Source organism: Gymnodraco acuticeps, unplaced genomic scaffold, assembly GCF_902827175.1.
Source record: "Gymnodraco acuticeps unplaced genomic scaffold, fGymAcu1.1, whole genome shotgun sequence".
Classification (NCBI taxonomy): Eukaryota; Metazoa; Chordata; class Actinopteri; order Perciformes; family Bathydraconidae; genus Gymnodraco; species Gymnodraco acuticeps.
The window spans coordinates 1,501,047-1,523,683 of NW_022990440.1; the positions used below are offsets into that span (position 1 = coordinate 1,501,047).

At 40.3% G+C, this 22,637-nt stretch overlaps 1 protein-coding gene across 4 annotated transcripts in view; it reads left to right on the forward strand.

The window, feature by feature from the left end:
• The window catches only part of col27a1b (collagen, type XXVII, alpha 1b), an 82,831-nt gene that overhangs the window by 57,356 nt on the left and 2,838 nt on the right, over nt 1–22,637 (forward strand). For 2 of the 4 annotated variants that reach the window (XM_034225265.1, XM_034225268.1), the window contains 34 exons: nt 118–171; nt 610–663; nt 3,338–3,391; nt 3,811–3,855; nt 5,177–5,221; nt 5,413–5,466; nt 6,137–6,190; nt 6,273–6,326; nt 6,830–6,883; nt 7,150–7,203; nt 8,870–8,977; nt 9,058–9,111; nt 9,343–9,450; nt 9,528–9,581; nt 10,773–10,826; nt 11,809–11,865; nt 11,944–11,997; nt 12,104–12,157; nt 12,272–12,325; nt 12,432–12,485; nt 12,601–12,708; nt 13,283–13,390; nt 14,361–14,468; nt 14,553–14,606; nt 17,064–17,126; nt 17,292–17,345; nt 17,447–17,482; nt 18,015–18,032; nt 18,175–18,210; nt 19,395–19,421; nt 19,540–19,605; nt 20,695–20,854; nt 20,951–21,060; nt 21,633–21,851. In XM_034225265.1, coding sequence (XP_034081156.1) covers nt 118–171; nt 610–663; nt 3,338–3,391; nt 3,811–3,855; nt 5,177–5,221; nt 5,413–5,466; nt 6,137–6,190; nt 6,273–6,326; nt 6,830–6,883; nt 7,150–7,203; nt 8,870–8,977; nt 9,058–9,111; nt 9,343–9,450; nt 9,528–9,581; nt 10,773–10,826; nt 11,809–11,865; nt 11,944–11,997; nt 12,104–12,157; nt 12,272–12,325; nt 12,432–12,485; nt 12,601–12,708; nt 13,283–13,390; nt 14,361–14,468; nt 14,553–14,606; nt 17,064–17,126; nt 17,292–17,345; nt 17,447–17,482; nt 18,015–18,032; nt 18,175–18,210; nt 19,395–19,421; nt 19,540–19,605; nt 20,695–20,854; nt 20,951–21,060; nt 21,633–21,851 — 2,340 coding nt within the window. The remainder of the gene's footprint in view (nt 1–117; nt 172–609; nt 664–3,337; nt 3,392–3,810; nt 3,856–5,176; nt 5,222–5,412; nt 5,467–6,136; nt 6,191–6,272; nt 6,327–6,829; nt 6,884–7,149; nt 7,204–8,869; nt 8,978–9,057; nt 9,112–9,342; nt 9,451–9,527; nt 9,582–10,772; nt 10,827–11,808; nt 11,866–11,943; nt 11,998–12,103; nt 12,158–12,271; nt 12,326–12,431; nt 12,486–12,600; nt 12,709–13,282; nt 13,391–14,360; nt 14,469–14,552; nt 14,607–17,063; nt 17,127–17,291; nt 17,346–17,446; nt 17,483–18,014; nt 18,033–18,174; nt 18,211–19,394; nt 19,422–19,539; nt 19,606–20,694; nt 20,855–20,950; nt 21,061–21,632; nt 21,852–22,637) is intronic. The other 2 variants (XM_034225267.1, XM_034225266.1) reach the window with 2 other exon arrangements.

A 22,637-nucleotide genomic window follows, 5' to 3' on the forward strand; every position in this document is an offset into this window, starting at 1 on the left:
ATATTACTATATGAAAAATAAGGTTATCTAACAAAGCCGTCATACAGGCAGATAGCATAAGGTCATTTATTTGATCAAATCATGTAGATATCATTTGAGTAATGTTGTGTTCCCCAGGGTCACACCGGTATACCTGGAGAGGCGGGGCCACCTGGACTGCAAGGGATCCCAGTAAGTTAACTGTTATAATTGTCACTACTATATATTTACTGAATGTAAACCATGGACTACACTGGCCTGCTGGAGGTCTACATAAACCCAAGGACTGTAGCACTTCTCTCTATTGCAGCTTACATCGTTGTCATGTTGTACTGACACACCCTAAAGTTCATATCTACATCCCTGCAACAAAGTAAAACATTGAAGATCATTAAGAATAAGACTTTTAGCTAGTGTTAATAACATATCCATTATTGAATCAATATATGACTCCAACCTCTATGGAGGCAGTTTTTAAAAAGCAGCCTTTGATAGTAGAGTTTATATTAAAAGACTAAACTGCTGGATACAGGTTCAACTTACTACCTGCAATAATATTAAAAATGACACACAGGCAACGGTCCCTCGTATTAAGAGTCAAATGTTAACAATATTTGTTGACACTTTAAGGGGCCTTCTGGTTCACCAGGATCCATCGGCATCAGAGGACCCAAAGGCATGAGGGTAAGTAACTGAAATCTGTGATTATATGAGCTGACGTGAAACTACTGTGTGTCACAAATGAATATAAAAAACATTACAATCTACGCCCAATTTAGCAGCTTCAGTTCACACTCCGACAACATTTAAATATGTGAAATGCTTTTGGATGGATCTACATTTTGACATTCATGGCTCCTCTTTTGTTGCTAAAACAATCTAATTTGAGTTTACAGGCTTATGCATGGTTATGCCTGCTAAACGTAATCATGATAGCAATATCATTGTGAGCATGTTGCCTGGCTGTAGACTGTTTTCCGTTCTGTTTTTATATTTTATACCCAAAAAAATGTTGCTCTATCAGAAATCTTTTTTTTTTCATTCCCATCAGCAGCAACAATACTTTATTTCACCTAATGCTGAACTAGAGATAAGATTGCTTTAGGCTTTAGGAAACAAAGTTATATGATTGTGTCTATACTTATATTAACATATAAGTTACTTACAGTACATGCATTTTAAAATGCTTCCTACAGCTTCCTGGTGTTTCTGTACATGTAATTGAGTGCTGCGTCTGCCATGAGCTCAGGATGACAGTGATTGCTGGCTTTTCCATAATTGGGTTTCTACTTTGGAAAAATAGCCCATGGTTGAATGAATAATTGATCTAACATGAATAAGTGGTATAATTAAGGCATTTCGTTCTTATTGGTTTTTACACGGCTCCCTTGATATCACAAGCAGTCACAAATGTAATATTTAATGACTTTAATTGCTGAAAATGACATCAATGCATTAGAAAATGAAATTAAAATCTGCATGATAAACTCCAGTGTCCTTATTACACGGTCTGAACTCATTCCCAGTCACATGAATGGGGAAAAACCAGTAACAACCTTTTCCTACAGCCACATTTTTGTAATTTAAAAAAAGGAGTAGGCTATACTTTGGGAGACACATTTTTAAGTACGGACATCTTTTTGGAGGATGTATCCAATCATGTTACTTCTTCTTTCTCTAATATCTTCTTATAGTTATATATTTTCAGCTTGACAAAGTTAAGTCATACGTCAGTCATACTTCAGCCTCATGTTACCCTGTCAATTCAATTTTAAAATCTCATGTTGTCATTCAAACTGAATCTTTTGAATTTAAGCTCATTTTCAATGTTCTCATGCTGCATGCGTTACATATGTAAATAAGTAATTACTGTTATTTTATCTTGGGGGTTATCACTGTACTCGGAAGGAAAAAATAAGTCCTTAAATTGCTGCACTTAAAAAAAGCAAAGGGTAACGTTGTGAGTTTCCGGCTAATGTGCCTGTTGAGTGTTCTGAAAAACTGGAGTCCGAGGGAGGGAAGTTGAAGTTATCAATCTCAATTTAATTTTGAATTTGATTGAATGTATCAGTGAAGATGCAATTTAACATAATTCCACTACAAAGTACAAAACTACTAAAAATGTGTACAGCTCTGGTTTGCTTTTAAACAGCATTTAACTCTTTCATATCGGAAATGATTAGATGGTTGGTTGCGTTGCAGATTTGACATCCTTTTTATCGAGAAAAAAGGTTCCATATTTAAATATTTGATCCGGCTAGTGACTCTGTTACAGCCTTATCATGGGATATATCTAAAAAGAGGCTCTGGAGCCAGACTGTAAATACATTTGAAAACTAATTTGAGAAAATACATTTAGTAAAGCTGTTGAAAAAAAAGCAGATTGTGAATCCAGCAGACAGGCTTTTTATTCGTCCTTTTCAGTCTCTCGTTGTATAAAGATGTGAGATTGAAGATGATGCTAAAAATGAGAGAAAATCATAGAAAGCAAGAATAACTTATTTCTCAGTGGGTATGTAATGGATGATATCTATATAACAACAAAAGCCAGTGAAAACAGGCAGAAGAGGTCCGCTTTATTTATAAAATTATTCGATTTACCTTTTGGATGATCAAAAAGCGTATTGAATTGAATTCATTTCTTTGACTTCATGTTTATAACTGTCATTGGATGTACGCAGCAACTATCAGAAAAACTAGAGTTTCCCTCTTAACTAAACACTTGAACTAATTTGTAGGCTAATACAAAGCAGCAATGGACATTTCAAGGCCTTGTTTTGGAAGGAGCTGTATTCTTCTCTGACTAAATCTCTTTCATATACGATGCCTACATAAAGCTTTATTTATATAGCAAAGTGCTTTACAGAATGACACATCACAAGTTAAAAACAAACAATAAGAAATTCCCCTCAGATTATTTACAACATGACATTGGAACCAGCAAAAGACCATTAAATGTTTTCTGACAGGGAATAGTTTGGTTCAATTTCAGAGGCTAGGATGAATCAGCTGCAGGCTTTGTGACCTTTTCCAAAGGCCTCTTTACAATCACCCTACTGTGCCACAGTGTGTCATCGTGGAAAGCTGGGGGCAAAGTGTACACTGTGGATTGGACTAATTTCCAGATGCCAAGCTTTTGCAAAACAGCCACAATCTTTGATGGTGTCACTCCGATGTGGGCTAACCCACAGTACACAATGAAACCGAGAGAACTGCCTCCCAGGATCCACTAAATAGACAAAGATGGGGATGCAGTTCCCTGATTCATTCACCCAATATGTTAAACAATGTGTGCATCTGTTAAAGGCCACATTGTCCCAAGCTTTTCCTCAGTGACAACTTTCATTTCTCTCTACAGGGTCTGCGGGGTCCTGATGGCCCAGTGGGGGAGAATGGGTCCGCTGGAGTGAAGGTGAGCACATGATCAGATGAAAACATTTTCAGAGATTCAGATTTAGTTGCAGTTTGTGGCTCACACTGATATACTTTTAATGCCAAACTGCTTGAGAGAAATGTTTAGCCTTGAACTTCCTAATTGCTCACATCAAATATATCCCACAGAAAGCTAGGATAAACAAACTGGCTCAAGTTTCTGAAAAGTAGGAACAATGAAGCAGCTTTGTTGTGCAGGCCTTTGTTATTTACTATTTTTAACTTCTAAAGAATCTTTAGAGGACACTCTTTGTTAGCTGCAAAATTAGCAACAGAAGCTTAAATCAAAGAGCACTGAAATATCGATGGTGCTGGTTGGTGCTCGGCAGTCGGGAACATTTTGACTCTGGGGGATTTCAGAGAGCTCAGTAAACCGAGTGTAATGTTTTCTCTCTGCAGGGCATCGATGGTCCACCAGGAAGATTGGGCCTCTCTGGGGTGATGGTAAGAACAATTTGACTTATTTAATTTCCCCTCTGAACTGAAATGACATTGTTAGCATTACAACACCTTTTTAATGCTGGCTACATGTGGCCTTTTGAAGTCCACAGGGAATTAGTATCTGGGATAAATGATGCTGATACTCATATACTCGGGAAGAGTACAACTACATCTCATTCAAGCATGCACACTTAAGCTTGATGTTACATTTATAACATGATCATCTTACTGTTATTTATTGTTGCCAAACTATTCTTCTAGAGATAATCAGTGCAAAATTAGTCAAGAAAGTATGTTAATTATAATTTCATAATTTTCATCGATGTGAGAATTATTAAAATCATTTGCTGAAGTTAAAGTAGCAACACCACAATATGAAAAAGGTCTATGAAGTAAAAAGTACAAATATTATCGGCAAAATATGCTGAAAGTAACACAAATAAAAGTACTAAAAAACACAAAAAGTATTTATTACACTTAAAGGTGGGGTAGGTAACTTTGAGAAACCGGCTCGAGATACACTTTTTGTTATATTCCATGGAATGCTCTTAACATCCCGATAGCAATGAATATCTTATCAAAAAATCCATACAAAAAATGTCATCAGTGGAAGCCGTGGTACTGTAAAAAGGACGACCAATCATTTTAGCCGGCCCGGCTAAAATAACTGGATGGCCTACCTGCCTGTCAGCCTTCCATCTGTGCACAAACTTATCTCGTGCCCTCATTGGTCATGTGCGCGTTCCTGTGTGTTGGAGGAGGGGCTCTGTCAGGAAGTGGCAGATTTTTTCCTGCTGTGTATTTTAAAATTGTAGCGCACTCGAGCTGGTTTCTCCAAAATTACCTACCCCACCTTTAATGTTTATTATACTTATTATTATAATTCCTAATAATTGATTAAACCATATTATACTGTTTTTGCTGATTGAAGTGCTTATTAAATCTACTTTTACATATTGTTGGGTTGCTAGAACAATGCGTTCCCATTATAGCTGACAGACAAATCATACTACAGCATCTTCCTCTTAAATTGAAGTGGCACACAAAGGAAACACTTAAGTATAAATATTTTCAAACTGTTCCTAATAGAGCATTTAAAATGTATGTAGTTACTTTTCACTACTGATCATTTACCTTATCATTCATTAAGTAAGATGGTTAACCTTTCATCACTTGGTTAGTATTTTAAACCTTAGGGTTGACAATAGAAAGGTAACTGAGCCCTATTGTTATTCCTCTTTACCTCTCCATTAGTTTGACATGTTTTAACTCACTGTTCTCCTAGAGTCCAACTAATCTTTCCATTTGTGTCATTTTGCTGCAGGGAAAGCTTGGCGAGCCAGGTGAAGCCGGGGCTAATGGATTTCCAGTAAGTGATTGGGGCTAACAGAGGTCTTTTTTAGGTCAGTCTTGATTTTTGGGGCAGGACTCTTTTTGGGGGAACAGTGGTGGATGAGCGAGGCCGGAGTGGCACTCTGTTTATCTCGTGGGTTTTGCTGCATTTCAACAAGTTATGAATACCAATAGTGTGTGTGTTATAAACACCTGTGTTATTTTCAGGGTGTTCAAGGACCCTCGGGTCCTCCAGGGGCCAAAGGAATTGCAGGAGAGCCAGTGAGTTTACTATTTGTTTGCATTCATTTGGTTTTCATATTTGAGAATCAACCCCGTTCTTAAAGACCTACTGTCTTGCTATGTTTTTTTTGTGTGTTTTCAAATTCATCTGGTGTAATTATATTACATTTTAAGTAAAAAAGTTTCAGAATGTGTGAAGAGGCTACCGGCGGTATCTCATTATCTATAATAGCCTATGGCTTTCCATCACCTGCTGTGAACTCCTCTTCCTGCACTTTGCATAAAAACTCAGAATTTCCACAATTATACACCTTTTATTCAGTGACTCCTTGAAACCCTGTATCCTGGTCAAAAAGCCCAGAACAACCTATTCCTCTTCCTCCCATTCGGCCCCAGTCTCAGACACAAAAAGAGAAAGTAGTGAGTCTGAGACACTTTGATTTACACCACCCTCTTCCTGGAGGAGCAGCTTTATTGTAGCCTGAGTGTGTTTCTATAACAGCAGGCCTGTTCCCATCACTTACAGAAGCTTTGGCTCAGTGTTTTCAAGGCCCTCCAGATTAACTTATCTCCACAAGTCCACACTTTCTGCCCGGTTCTTATTTCGTTTCACACTTTTCCTCCTTTACTGTCACTTTGCAGAGGCATTTATCCGAGATAAGAAAGCAGTCTTAACCTTTTCATTGGTGCCTGTGTTTTGTCACCGCAGGGACCGGCTGGGCCACCAGGAACGATCGGGCCACTGGGGGAGATGGGGCTGAGGGTGAGTTTAATCACACAGCTGGTGTGGGGGCTCCCATTGACTGTTAAGATAACACTGAAAAACTAATGGCTGTTTTGACCAGGGGCCGCCGGGGAAGGCTGGAGAGAGAGGGCTGTCTGGTGAACCCGGAGAGAAGGTGACGATGACAATGTGCCTCTGACATTTGCGTTATTGGTATTTTGGGTTGGTTGATGTACATGGTTATTGCTTCCCACTGCATGGAATTATAATTGTGCCTCTTTCCTGAGAGCAACACAAAACATGTTCTTGTACAGAAATGATCATTAGGATTACTGGCTACAGGTAGCTACATTTCATAGTCAAATGTGTAAAAGTTCATTAAACAAGGTACTGCATGTGACAAAGAGTTTAAATGATATTATATTATAAACTGCTTTCAGTTGGCTGTGGTGTGCCTACTGTATATGCCTGCACTCTCTAAGAAATCACCTACTTCAGTTTTCCCATTCGCTGAAATATTGGCAATTTTAAACAGCTTATTCTTACATTTCTATGTGGATATCAAATAAATACATTCTTAGTGAATATTATTGAGTCTGTACCTTAAAGCAAAAGTCATACATCAAGAGATACAACACATCCCTGATGAAGTACCCATCATGCTTTTTCTCCTGACAGGGAGCCGTCGGTCTCCACGGCAACATCGGGGAGCAGGGTTTGATTGGCCAGAGAGTGAGTATCCTGTTTTTTTAACTTTTGAAAAGTCATAATGAGTTAAAGTGCCCCGGATGTATTTAGGCAAACCAGCAGCATATTAAAAAGGAGACGCATCACTTGAGGTGTAGACTAAACCAAGTGATATATTTGTTTTCAATATGTACTCAAATACAGCCAACATTGGCTTGTGACATTGGCTTGTGTCTCTGCTTCCAGAATTCACTGTCCTGGTGACAATAAAACATACTGCAACCATAATGTTTTTACAATGTGTCTGTCAGGGTGAGCAAGGTATTGACGGGGAGGCTGGACCAAGTGGAACCGATGGAGCCAAGGCAAGTTCAAAATAAAAGACATACTGTGCCTTAAAAAATGATTTAAAGGCCCACAGTAAATGGAAAAACATTGCCTCGGCCGGTAATCAAATTGTTGTCAATAACTGCAACACAGACTAATTCTTTCCTGATTCCTATTTGTTTGTGAACCCAGGGACCTCTCCGCTTTACTGTAGCAGCTTATTGTAATTAGGGCAAGTCCACTATTGTTTGTGAAATAATGGCCTGTGTACAGTTGGAGCTGCATTGTGTTGACGCTTATTGGAAACAGATAGCGGGGCTATTTTAAGTCTGGCAAGTATTGTGACCAAAAGAAAAAAAAAGATGGAAAGCAATAAAAGCTTGTCTATTGAGCAGAGCGTCGCTGCTGCAAGTATCGCTGACAGACCCACAAACAATGTTTGGCTTAGAGAAGGTGGTAAAATGCGAGTACAGAGAAGACTGAGGATAAGAATACATTTAACCTGAGAATCTGTTTTGCTAAAAGTAAACTACTTTGAGGGATTCTTGGACACAGTGCAGCCCCTGGGTGGAAAACAGCAGATCAGGATGTTGACATATTTTGTTCCTGCAGCGTGTGGTAAACATTTTTGTTTTCCAATGTTGGGAGAGTATCAATTCAGTCATAATCGTCGTTCAGAGAGAAGCCATATTGGTATCCTACTAAATCTCCATTAGATTGACCAATGGTTGGCTAAAGAAAGCTAGCAATTGGGAGGGAAAACAATGAGTTTTACAAGGTGGATACAAGATTGAAATACAGCGGAAGCTACTGAGAATTGAAGTCAAAACTAAACCCATATCTTGACTAAAGATCAAACTACATGTTTGTCAGTGTGTGGTAGACTTCATGCTGTCCACTAGAATATTCAGTAGGCTGGACCTCATTGCTCTGGTTTTTGTATCCTGTCTACCCCACAGGTGTTTCTCAGTTTCCGTATGAAATGTTCTTCTCTTGCACTCCTTTTATCCATGTATCCATGTTGAAGAAAGGCTCAGTTCTTTGTCCAATCTTATTTTGTATTCACATATTTCGAACAGAACATTATCCTTTTCTAGTTTTGTTTCTTACAATGTGTAACACAGACAGCCCTTGCGGTGTGTTTCTCTGAAACTGCTCTTTGTCAGTTCGACTTTATAGCCGTCTACAAAACCTGTCCGCTATGAGGGCTTTGTTAGTCAGTCTGAATAGTCTGCTAGTCTGAATAATATTTGAGATTTAATTTATAATCTGCAATGCTCCCAGACTCCTTAGACTAAAGACAGGTAGAGTGCAATCAATGGGATGAGGCCTTACTGATTAGTCTGCTGTCATTTTCAAGAATAGAGGTAACAGAGCTTTGTTGCTTGTGTTGTTGTGCCCCCCCCCCCCCCCCCCCCCAGGGTTTGCAATGGCCTTTCTACAGACATTTGGTCTGTTCATTATGTTGAATATCATGAAAACCTGTAAGCACTGACAGACCTTTCATTGACATATTTAATTAAGTCAAGGGAGTTTTTGAATTTATGTATTTATTCATTTAAGTTCAATTGTCGAAAAATGTTCTAGAAAATGAATACAAACTTTCCTTTCTGAATATTTTATTCACATATTCTAACTACATAGGGCATATCCTGACTTCTGTAACTGAAAAGCTTTTCATTGGCCTTGTACAACTCTCCTCAGGGAGATAAAGGGGATGCTGGTCAAGAAGGCGCTGAAGGAGACAGGGGTGAAATCGGTCTGAAAGGAAAGCAAGGAACCCCTGGGCCTCCCGGATTGGTCGGTGTAAGGGTGAGCGTCTCAGCAGCCAACTTTCATTCAATTTCCATTCAATTGTCCACTCACAACCCCGTTCGATTTTTCTCTACCAGGGTCAGGAGGGTAAACCGGGCAAAATTGGTGAAAGAGGAAAGCCAGGAGAAAAGGTTTGTCAGTCTCCCTGCCTTGGGCTTTAACACAGCTTTCATTCACTAGCACAAGCAGTTGAATAGCTCTCTGCTGTAGTGGTAAACGCATGGCAACAGGTCAGTGACCTCCCTAAGCATGTCAAACAGACTCTCAGTATTAAATGTTTGAATTGTCGAACCTGTCTGCAAAACTGTTTGGGGAAGTTTGTACTCTCAGTGCATACCTGCTCAATGATGGCCTCTCTCCAGGGGAGCAAGGGTCACCAAGGTCATCTGGGGGAGAGTGGCCCAGCGGGCGAGCAGGGAGAGGTGGGCTTTGTCGGACAGAAGGGAGCGAGAGGAACCATCGGGCCAGTGGTAAGACATCTCCAGGTGCTTTGAAGGATACGCTTTGTTGTGTTGTGGACTTGTGCAAAATAAATATATTTCCCCAGGGTGCTCCGGGGAGAATGGGCCAACAAGGAGAAACCGGCATATCTGGTTACGAGGTAAGCACAGTGATGGAATAACGATGTATATAGCAGGATGTTAGTCATTCATCTGTCGTCAATTCATTAAATTAGTTCAAAAACGACATTATAAATCCTCTGGAAAAAACCTTGTTTTATGTAAATAGGCTAGAATATACACAATATTATATCAAGTGTGTGGGTAAACAGGAAAAACAAGTTGTTTGCCTTGTTGACAGGTACCTTACCTGATAAATGTTTAAACAGTAAGCCTGCCTTGGGTCCGTTCAGTGTGTGGTGGATGTTTCTGGATATTTTCTTCATTTTTCACAATCAAACGCTTTCCAGCTTTCCCCTAACAATCAAAAAGCCTGAATTGATTTTTGCCAGGGGTTTTATCTCAGTGTATATTTCTCACAGAACAATATTGAATGATAATATTGACGTGCGAGTAGATACTGCGCTTGTATTGTTTTGGTGTTGATGAATCACAGGCCGAATCTCTTTAGTTGCGTTCTCCCTCTCCATTACACAGTCGGGAATCTGCAGCTCGGATCTGTATTTTTCTCTTAATTGTATGGTAGAGTCTTATCACTGGTCTATTTATAAGCGTCTTTGAGTTGTGAAAAGCGCTATATAAGTAAAATGCATTATTATTATTATTATTTACAGCCATGACTGAAGGTTTTCTTAAAGTTGACCACAAGAGGGCAGAAAGTAAATACATACGTACATAAATACAAGCAAATGAAAAAATAATTGCTAGAAGTTGTTTCCCTTTCTAGAATGCCATGTTTCCTTGCAGCTAGCTAAATGTATTCATCTTCCATTTTCAAACTATGAAAACATGTCATGCTTGCTAGTTCAATAACGGGGTGGAGGAGCTACTTTTCCACTAACTTTCTCAATTTTTCTTGAATAGAAAACCAGGTGAAATTAGCACGATTCCTGGTCATTACCTCTGTTGGCACATAGTAAATCCAGAATAAGCACTGCGTCCTTTAAGACCAGCGTATTTAACACTCATAACCTTGACTCGGCTAATGAATCAGAAAGAATGCATTCCTCATGGCGACCAAAGATGAAGTGATCACCTCGTTGAGTTCTCATTTTACATAATCTCGACCTCGCCTCCTTCTGCTTCTCTACATCATGAACATAATATTTCACACATTAAATTGGGAGTGAAGGTTGGTAGGTCACAGTCACAAACCATTTTTCTTGTCATAGGGTCACATGGGACCGCCAGGCCCCCTGGGACCTCCTGGACCAAAAGGTGAAAAGGTACTAAACCACACTTACTTGCCGTCTGCACCGTGATTGTGTCTAATGAGCTCTGGAGTCCTGTAATGGTTGTGTTACTCAACAATTTGTTAACCTGTCACGCAGGTCATTGTCTTTGTGTGGTCAGCTCTTTTGAATGCACTTCAGTTGTCCCTAATCAGTGCTTCCTCTGTCTCTCATGTCCTTGCAATATTCCAAAAGTCCTCTCTAATTTGATCAATGATCTGATCTAGGACGCATCCGATTAACTCAGTGCTGTCAAATGTATATAATTAGACAAGCACCTGGTCTGCTCATGATTTTGGAGACATTAGCACTATCATTTGTGTTTATTTGACAGGAGCAGCACACAAAGGAGCACACAGCGTTAGAGTTTAGCGAGATGCTAATTTGCATTTTACTTTTAGTCCCTGGGCAGAAGCCATCTGGATGTGGATATTCGTTATATTCTCTTTGCCAATATCCACGAAATAATGGCTGCGCTTGTAATTAAATCAATATCACACTATCAAATGGGTTGTTGCAAAATGTACGATTGTCAATTATAAAAGCCAGGTAGCCCTGGCAATGAAACTTGCTGCAGATAAAATACAGATCAGTTTTATTAAACGCACTCATATTAGACTTGTACGTTTTGCTCGGCCCCTGGCCATCACTAATTATTTTCCTACTTCAGGATGCCTGATGGGCTCTGCAGTTCCTTTTTTCCTTTGACACATGCTCAACATATGACCATCAACACTAACACACATCCGCGGTTATTGTTTAATGAATAAAGACCCTGGAAGAGTCATTGGCTCCATTTATGTGAAATTGTGGGTAATAGCGCATGTAATGATTTGCCATTCATTTAAGCAGGCAATGTGTTTCCATTGTTGTTTTCTTTCAAACAAAACATGTATTGATTTTGCACACACTGTTTGGTTGGAAGGGAAATTCTGCTGATTGCGGTTGTTTGTCCGTGTCCATATTGCTGGTTTAGGGTGAACAGGGAGACGACAGCAAGGCAGAGGGTCTTCCAGGTCCCCAAGGTGACAGAGTGAGTACCTGTTGTTCATGTGTCCTTTGTTTGTGGCTCTCTGGATTGTTTAATTAATTAGTCTCCATGTATACCCAGGGTCCTCATGGAAACAGAGGAGAGAGAGGAGAGCCAGGGGACCCCGGGCACATTGTGAGTGAAATAAAGAAAGATTGACACCTTTTTTGATTTGTCTTTAGGTATAATGTCAAATAAGTGATTGTCTGTGCATTGAAATGCAGAAACGTATGTTTTCCAGGGTCAAATTGGTGTTGATGGAAAGAGAGGTGCAGCTGGTGCCCCAGGGCTTCCTGTAAGTATCTTATTTATGTCTCTGAAAATGTAAAAACCCCGACATATAGATACTGTGTAAACTTGTCCGAAAGCAATCAGTGTAATTCAAATCAAACAGAAATGATCATTTCAGGGACATTCTGGGCCAAGAGGACTGCCAGGGCTGAAAGGATCCAAAGGTGACCAAGTAAGGACATACATGACGGTGGCTTGATTTTTTATTTGTATTCGAAAAACTCAATGACTTCATGAAACACGATTGGACTGTCATCCAAACTCTTGTTATGCTCCAGGGTCAGGAAGGAAAATCAGGAGCCAGAGGAGCATCTGGGACCAAAGGACCACCCGTGAGTTTGATGTATTTCTGGTCCTACTATATAATCTGGCATAATTCACAGATGAGCTACATGATACTATTTAAAAGCAATGCAGGCTTTTACATTTCCGCATGTCTTTTCTAAGGGTCCAGAGGGTCCTGATGGCCCACGGGGAGTTGAGGGCAGGGAAGGACTTGAGGGCCCGTCTGGCATGGATGGACTTTCTGGTAAAGATGGACCTAAAGCAGTCAAGGTGAGGACGCTGTCAGTGGTGCACCTTTCTGTTTAACTAAAGAATACAAGGACTTTGGAAAATAGTCAAAAACATTACGTCTTATGTCCTAACCACCGCTCTTTGAATTTTTCGGAAATGTTCATGAAGTCAAGGAAAGATGTGAAGGAGAATTCTTAAGGACATAGGAAAAGACAACCACTGTGCTCAGAGAATTTGCTTGCACTTATCACACTATCTGATGGCGGATGATTTATTCTTAAAGCAACTTCATTTATCACACGTTCAAGTTAGAATATCTGTCTTAAATGGAACCACATAATAATGTTTTCCATTGATCCATAGTGAACAATTGAACAGCTGATGTAAATGATGGCCAAATGGTTCGTTGCTTTATTGAGGGACAGCATTATCTCCTTTCCCTTGGATATAAATGTGGCATTAAAGCAGCCTTCCTTAGCATTCAGAGACTTTGACAGCTTTTCATCATGAATGCCACTTAGATCCATCTGAATTGAAAACCTTCTTAAGCATAAAACAAGATCAACTGTAGCTCAGCTGTCATTATTTTCCACCAACCATGTTCTGTGTTCAGGGGGAGCAAGGAGAAGATGGAGAAGTGGGCTTACCTGGGAAACCTGGGCAGTGGGGGCCAACTGGTGTGACGGGGCTTCCTGGAAGTCAAGGCTCCTTTGGACCAAAGGTGAGAATGATGTGTGGAACTAGTGTTAGCTAGGAGCTAAAGTTTGATCTTCTTAACAGAGAAGTTCATGTTAAGCTACAACCAAACATTTTTTTAAAGATCACCAATGTATTGCCAGTATCAAGTGGGAATTGCCAACTCAGCTTAAATCTGCCAGGGTTGCCTCTCAGTGTTCTCTTATCTCAAATGCCAAACTCTGCAAGTCTTCACACTATTTCTCTAAAGAGCTCATTTTCACTGCACCACTGCTAGGAAGTTAGAGTTGCAAATATGAATGAGTTGGATCGATCCAGATTTTCATTGCTTTGCCAATATTACATAAATTCACTTATACATAACTATGAGAAACACAGAGAGGCTTTATTAGTTAGTATAATGCAGTTTCCCCGTATACACATGGTTAGGGAATAAAGTTGCATTCATATTTAGTCATAAGATAGAGATCTAATGCAAACATTTATTTGTTTGTTATGAAGTAAACTGTCAGGGTCTGATATTCCTTTTTCTGCCAGTGTTTTTTGGATCCACACAATATTTCTATCAGATACATTTGAAATCTATAAAGAGAGTTTTAGAATTATAAACACTGCGTACTTTGTTGTACCAGGCAGTAAATAATGTTATTCATATAACTGAATCCCTGACCATTTTCCATTGAGAATTATATTTAAAATACAACATAGAGAACACCAGACATGAATGCAGCCATAGCCAACGTTTACCCTGGATTTGGCCGCTGCTATTTTCATTCCCTGGTTGAACTTTCAAAACAGTTTTTTCACCATAGTAGTGGGGAGAAAAGGCACCAGCACACGGTTGACAGTAAATGCAGTTTGCAGTGTCCATTGATGGGAAGTGAGTGAGGGATCTTGAGCTTGTTGCAGCACTTATACTGGTTTGTCCTTTCAGAGGTTATTTGGTAGGAAGTGAGGAAGTGCATGTGTTTATGTGTTTTATGTTTGATCTTCAGGGTGAGAGGGGTCTTCCGGGCCAAACTGGTGCATCAGGAAAACAAGGCTCTGCCGGCGGGATGGGGCTGCCAGGAAAACAAGGAGAGCAGGGACCTAAAGGACAACCTGTGAGCACTGAGTTATCTATTTACTCAGAGAACAACCTTTTAGCTTGGTCAGTGATGAAGATAACCATACTTCTCTTCTCTAAGGGGGATACAGGTCAACGAGGATTTCCAGGGGTGTTCGGTCTTTTTGGACCAAAGGTATGTCAAGCGACCTTTAAAGTTTTAGTTCCACATCTTATTTGTGCCGATGATATGTCTCTGAGGCAGTAAAATGACCAAAAGTCATTTCTGACTCTAACTCATCTTTGTGCAGTGTTTTTGTGAAGTTTGAACCTCAAAATTGTCTGGAGGTACATTAAGTTATATTGTCTTCAGTAAAAATTGATATGAAAGCTGTTATGTATTACTATAACATGCCCTAGGATAACATCTGCTACACTGCGAGTCTGCTTTACTTACAACACTGCTGCACTATAGATTATTGCCAGCTGAAGAAACCGAACAGGCTTTCCTGGAGTCTCATTCTTTCATTTAAAACCCAGAGGGTGATGTCTTCCCTACTGTGGGAGTTGAACTGCAGTGTGGAGCAGATGAGCTCTGTGTTAGTGCTAGGTTTATAGTAACTGTTATTACTCAGAAACAATGAGGAGGGATAATTAGAGGAAAGTCATCAGACAAAAGTGCAGACTCTGAAACAAAGTGTTTAAACATCTCAAGTCCTGGAGTGATGTTAAATGGTCGAACAGCAAAAACATTTACCTCTTTGTAGATGAGGGGAGATGTTACGTTATTAACACAAGTTTCTTGTAAAACTTTACCATTTATCACTTTCAATGATTACATTCATCCTTTTTTCTTTTGCAAATGTTCTATTAAGATAAAAGCACTCCGCTGCTGCAAACCGTGTTTTACAGTACTTTTAAACCTATAGCACATGTATCTTAAAGGTCCCATGTCATGCTTTTCCGGTTATTACCCGTCCCCTTGTGTGTTATGTAGCTTTTTCTGCATGTAAATGGTCTGCAGAGTCACAAACCCTCAGAGTACACCCTGTAGCGAGTAAAACTCTAACACAGAAAAGACCTGTCTATGCTGCCCCAGAACGCCTCGTTGGAGATTTATCTTTTTCTTCCTGGGTACAGTGATGTATTTGGGTATAGTGGCGTAACGAGGTATACTAAAATAGATTTATATTGTGCAATTTTCCAAACTCACATTGGTTTCTCATACAGCATCTCTGTATAGTATGTGTATTCACTCTCTGTCCTACACGGCTTGTTGGAGCTCCTGCCCCCCCCCCCCCCCCCCCCCCCCCCTCCCTATGAGCCCAGTGGTCGTCTGCGAGACAGCGAGACACAGCAAAACCCAGCCCGAAACCAGCCATTTGGACCAATCCGCGGAGCCGTTACACTGCGGGTGTGTGTGTGTGTGTGTGCTCGGGCTGATTTCAGGCTGGTTTCGGGCTGGGTTTCGCTGTGTCTCGCTGTCTCGCAGACGGCCACTGGGCTCACAGGGAGGGGGGGCAGGAGCTCCAACAAGCCGTTGGAGCACAATGTTAAGGATTGGTTTTACAGCGCTCATAAAACAGGGCACAATTGAGGAGGAGAAGACGGATGACTAAGTGTCAGTTCCCCCTCCTGAGAGTTAACAGGCTCAGTCCGGCTCAGAGCAAACTAAATGATCTGTCATTTGTTAAATAGCTACAACCTCACCTTAAACCAAGCATGTAGTACTGAAAGGATAAGCCAATTAATAAGAGACTTGTTTATTGATTAAGTAATTTACTGAGCACAAATCTGTTGGTGTTGCAACAAATGTTCCTTTAATAGGTGAGCACGTTCTTTCATATTACGTTTTTTTTTATAAATCCTTTTGCAAAATGGAAATGACTAATAGAAATGTCCGTATATCGATCAATAATTATAATAGGCCCAGTCTTGCGGAAAAAAATATAATATACATTTTATGTACAATGTTATTCTGTGTCCCAATCCTATTCTAAATGTGTGTAAAACCGTGTCTCCTTCCTGAGTCGGTGACTCCCACTGCATTGCTACACAGAAGTTTCCTCTACACTTACTTTGCAATCTTTTCACACCTGAAAAGTGACAAAAAAATAGATTAATAGTCTGTATGCATTCTACACCGACGTATTCTTTGAGTGTGCTCATAATCACAATGTGACACACACAGGAAATTAAGTGCACAGCTATTACAAATAAATAGTACATGTTTTACAGATGGATAACTGCAGAAAAACCTAAAAAACAAAAACAAATTTATTTGGCAGTCCTAAGTTGGATTTTGACCAGCGTCTATCAAAGTATTGTATTTATTTTCAATACTAATTTACATTTACTTTCTGTTTACTGCCCCCAAAAAATGCACTGTGACAATTAGCATTAGCATTTAGTAAAGTTTGTAGTTGTTCTCAGAGCCACCGCTTAGTCACCATTAGAGGAACAGTAGACGTCTCTGCTGTTTTACCATTCAACATGGTGCCACTAGCTATACAGAGAGACATTTATCAATGTATGAATCCAACTTGTTGCCAATAGAGGTCAACAAAGGTTATCGATTATTCAATATTGGTTCAACCTTTAAACCTACCGCATCTGATCCACTTCTATAAATAACAGCTATTTGTCTTTCCAGGGACCCATGGGCTACATTGGCCCCGCGGGGATACAGGGACCAAAAGGCCCGCGTGGTTTGTTGGTAAGATGAAGATTAATGTTAGTTTGGTAACTCTCCGCAACATTTCAGCCAATCCCAGTGCTCTGAACTCTCACAAATTGCACACTTGCCATGAAAAATAAGCAGAGCTCCGCCTGATGCTCCATCATACGTGTCGTCAGTCTCTAACATGGCTCTGCTTCCCAGGGTATGGAGGGAGCTCTGGGCCCCGTTGGCATCATTGGCCCCAGCGGTCATCCTGTATGTACCTCATATCTCATCCTATCTGCCAAACTTTATGTGACTTCTCGCTGCGTTTTGGCAGTGATGGAGTGATCCTCTGTCTCCTTTCTCTCCATCAGGGACCCAAGGGTGACAAAGGAAGTCGGGGGGAGACGGTGCGTGGCGCCTTTTTGATGAATCCTTTTTGTCTGTACCGTGAGCACAGGATAGGATACTTAGTATGGAGACGGCACGCCACTCCTTTGCCCCTCAGCACTTTTCATTTCCTATTGTACTTCACTGTTTGTTGCTACACTCACAGTGACACTTAGCTGCTGTGGAACTCCTGTCAGGGTGATAAATGTGGGCTGCATGCTCATCTCAAGCTTCTTTTTGTGTGTTTGTTGTACGCTCATACACAGGCAGATTTCACAAGCTCACTCCCAAAACACCAACATTTATGTATGAGTTTGCGGCGTGAAAATAGGATTTACTGTGTAGAAATAGGATTCCTGAGTGTAGTTCTGCAAAGAAAAGCAAGAGGGCATTTCAACACACAATAGGTAAAGACTGTGTATTGACTTGGTAGCACAAAGATGGCGTAACACTGTGCATGATAGAATGAGTTTGAGAGAACACCGGATATTATTCTATTATTGCAGGATTGTCCTCTGACATTGATTACTTTTTTCCTTTCATCTCTAACAGGGGTTGCAAGGACCAGGGGTGAGTAATAATTCACCTTTGTAGCTTAATCTCTATTCTTTGCACAGGCTGAGAAGAAGAAACAAATGAACCACTTTATCATCTTCAATAAAGGCAAACTTCTTAATCATTTTAAGGCTAACGTGGTGATGCCATTTTTCAGGGATTTGCTGGCCCTCGTGGACCACCCGGACCACCAGTAAGTGTTACATTCTGTATAAATCACACTTTCATTCACAGTAATCTGGTCTAGATTTTAGTGTCTAAACGTGGAGAAAGAATAATAGTTAATAGTATTTTTTAAAACATGTTTCTAAAAATCAAGATCAAGGAGAGCAGAGGGGAAAAGACTGGTGCTCACTGATTGATTATCAGTCTGTTAGAGTGCGCCGAACAGACATGGTTTGACTCTACTGTGTATTCATTTAAGTCAAAATGTACAAATCATTCAGATACCAAAATCAAATTGAAAACGACTTGGCTGTGGGTGCAGAATCTAGTCTGCTGGGAAATTATTTGAAAAGGAGAAAGTAATGTCTGCATTACAACTGTAGTTAAACTGTGAGCAAAGTTATGTTATTGGGAAAATAGTGCAGTAACCGTACAAAACATGTTCCTCAGTCCTGACCTGACAAGCCATGACATGATGAGTTGGGATTACACACCACCATCGCAGCAACTGAGAAACACCGGTGAGACATGACTAAAGTTTGGTTATGATCGTATTGATAGCACTGATGTAATACGCTTGGAAGATGCATTTCCAAATAGGCATATTGGTCGATTGCTTCGACATAATCACCGTGGTTATAGATTAAAGAATTTGGCCATTCACTTTAGTTATCCAGCATTTAGCTTCATATGTGAACTGCAGGCAATGAGATGTGGTCTGCTACTGATGACATGCACGACTCCACAGAGCCCCGAGGCACCCCCAATCTCAAAGTTTATTAATATTGAACGTGCTCCATTTCAAAAGTTGCAATAACTTTAACAAAGTACCCCCTCGGGTCCACAGCAATGCACCCGCCAAATGTGAAGTGGATTGGATGATATGCACAGGACGTGCATGCACATAATCAAATCTAACTAGTTACAGACCTGCTCGTTTTCCACTGTGAGCTGATTCAAAAAGATGTTAGCCAGCGGCTTTTCCTCTCTGCATTTGACATGCCTCATTTCCTGTGCATTCATGCCTCATTTCCTGTGAATATCTCCATATTTGATTAGTGTGGCAAAACCTACCACTAACAGGGAAGATTAGGATTTACAGATCTGTTTTGTGAACAGAAATACACTGGGTGGCTGTTGCTAAAAGTGCCAACACAAAAGTCTCAGTTTTCTTGGTGCACAAAACGCAACCAATAAACTCTTTGTTTACAGGGTCTTCCAAGCTCTGCCCATTTACTTGTAAGTATGTTTCTCTTTATAGTCGAGCCAGGGTTTGGGGAATAATGAAATGTTATGGAACAAACTGAAGAGTACAAATGTTGCGGTAACCTTATTGCCTTGCTGTCTTCTTTGGTAGAGAAATGAGGCTCTCGGTGCCACCTTTCAAGTCATCATCGATTCCCATGCTGCACTGAGGCCAGAGGTTAGTCCTGTGGAAAACTGCTCATTGCAAATAATCACTTTTGATCGTTGGGGCCTTAATGGGTTTAACTTTTGGTGTCTGAAGATTATATTTTTTTAGTAAAGCCTGAGTTGTGTCTGTGTATTTTCTCAAAACAAAACAATGGTCACTGCGTCAGGCCGTTGTGTCCTTGGGCAAGACACTCTACCCGCATTTGCTCCTGTGGGTAATGTCCACAGTATTGATATTTACACACGACATCTATTGCACGTCTGCCCGTCCTGGGAGAGGGATCCCTCCTCTGTTGCTCTCCCTGAGGTTTCTCCCATTTTTCCCTTTAAACTGTGGGTTTTCTCTGGAAGTTTTTCCTTGTACGATGTGAGGGTCTAAGGACAGAGGGTGTCGTATTGTCATACTGATATTCTGTACAAACTGTGAAGTCCACTGAGACAAATGTAACATTTGTGATATTGGGCTATATAAATAAACATTGATTGATTGACATGTCTAATATGTGTAAAGCGCTTTGAGCACCTGTAAAAGCGCTCTAAATACAAAATGTAATCCATTATTATTATTATTAATGGTCAGCCACTCCCTGCTGCAATTCAATTTGACATGTAGCTCACGTCAATGTTAATCAATAACCTCACAACAAATCGCAAGATGGTAAAAAATCAAGAGGCTGAATCTGAAATCTATATCTGAGAGAATCCAGATTCTGCATGTACGCAGCTGTATCTACGCCTCCCATGCTGATTTTGACAGAGAATCTATGCTATGGCTGTGTTCTCATGTGTATTATCTTATTAATACATTTATTCTATTAATTCAAAACAGAAACCTTATATTTGTATTCAGCATTTCTGATGCGATTGTAATGTTAAATCAATAAAATGTTTTATTTGCTTTCAATAATAACACAAGTGTTCAGTAACATAACTACATGTTCATACATCAGTAATATAGGCCTATATCTGTTTCAATGCAAAGTTGTGGTCCATGCTGATGGGTATTATTAAACCGCTAAAAAAGGTTGTCTGATCTCATACAGAATAAGAACGTTTTACAAATCACATGTCAACTATGCCAATATTTCTATCCAATCAGAGCGTGGAGATGCCCATGTTAGACCAGGGTACAGAGATCTTCAAGACCCTGCAGCACCTCAGCACCCTGATCCAGAGTCTGAAGAACCCTCTGGGGACCCGGGACAACCCAGCACGCATCTGCAGAGACCTGTACAACTGTGAGCAGAGGCTGCACGATGGTGAGGGGACCCTTTAAACTGCTTAGTCATTCCTGCACACATTTATATTCTCCTCTCATTATTTAAGTTGTTTCCTCCTCTGCTGCTCTCTGACAGGCACTTACTGGATCGACCCCAACCTGGGCTGCGCTGCGGACACTATAGAGGTGATGTGCAACTTCACAGCTGGAGGACAGACCTGCCTGAAACCGTTCACTGTGTCCAAGGTGTGGATCCTTTCAGAGTTCAGCCATTTGCTTCAGATAAACATGACACCCAGTATAATGTAAAGGTGTATTACGTAAATGAAGACAAGATCAATTTGGGAGCTTTTCATGCAGGAAGTGGATGATTGTGTAAATGATGAATGCTTGTGTGGACACAGAATGTTCTCAAAGAAAATAAGAGAATAGTTTAATGTGATATAATAAGGTGCACAGCTGGTCATTTTCTGACAATGTACACTGTAGCTCTTTTGTAAAAGAGAATTATTGCAATGAAAGGCAAGCCCTGCTGGCAAAAAACTTCATCTCTCCTTTTATTGTTTTTGATTTTGAGATTTACCTAAGATTCAAACTGAATAAAACATCACAGCACAGAAATGCAGACTGACTCAATGCCTGCATGAACTGTTTACAAATCAAATAATAAGGTCACAATCTGTGATCCAGATGTAACGTTTTGTAATTCAATACACAATTGTAGTTGTATTATATAGTTTGTCTGGATTTTTTTTTTTAAGATGGGCCTGTTTTTCCAAACTATGATTACTTCAGAGACACCAATTCTTGCTTTACAGTTGGAGACAGGAGTGGGTCGTATCCAGATGAACTTCATCCACCTCTTGAGCACAGAGGCGGTGCAGCACATCACCATCCACTGCCTGAACACTCCTGTGTGGGCAGCAGGACCCTCACTGCAACCCTCCTCCAGATCTGTGAGCTTCAAGGCCTGGACGGGGGAGAAGATTCAGGCCGGGGACCTTCTAGAGCCGCTCATACCCAGGGACGACTGCTGGGTGAGCACTGATTTCAACATTTTGAGAAGATAAACATTCTGCCATTCTTGCTGAGGGTTAGATGAGAAGCTCTATACCAGATCAGTCAAACAAAGTCCTGAGTTTCCATAGATCAGCGGCTGGAATATGTATTATTTCACAGAGATGCGTACATGTGCACAATACGAGCAAAACATGGACCATATGTAGAGAAACTGCTCCTTGAAGCCACTTCAAGAAGTCAGAAACTCCACAGGGAACCGGTTAAGAATGGAGCTTTAACCAGTGGGCGATTAGCTTAGCATAAAGACTAAAAGCCATGGAAAACAGCTAGCCTAGGCTCTGTCTAGAATCTCCAAAATCTGCCTTCCAGCACACCTTAAACTCCTGACCATGTATCCTGATTGTTTCATTCATACAACGTTTTTTTTGGATATAACAAAACAGTTTTCATGAGGAGTTAAGTCCATGTTTGTTTTCAAATCAAATCAAGTTTTATTTATATAGCACATTTATAAACGATTTTTGGTGGAGCCAAAGTGCTGTACATATAATAAAAATAGCCTACAGTAGAGACACTTTACAGCAAATACAACAGCACAGATTGTTCAGAATATCAGTATGAGAAAAACGACACCCTCTATCCTTAGACCCTCACATCGTACAAGGAAATCGTTTTGCTAAGCTAGATAGAGACATTGTGTATTCTGGCAAGAAGTCTAAAAGTCTAACAGGCCAGAATACAGTACAAAACCAAAACATCATTTTTATATGTGATTGTGCCTTGATTAAACAATTGTGAAACAG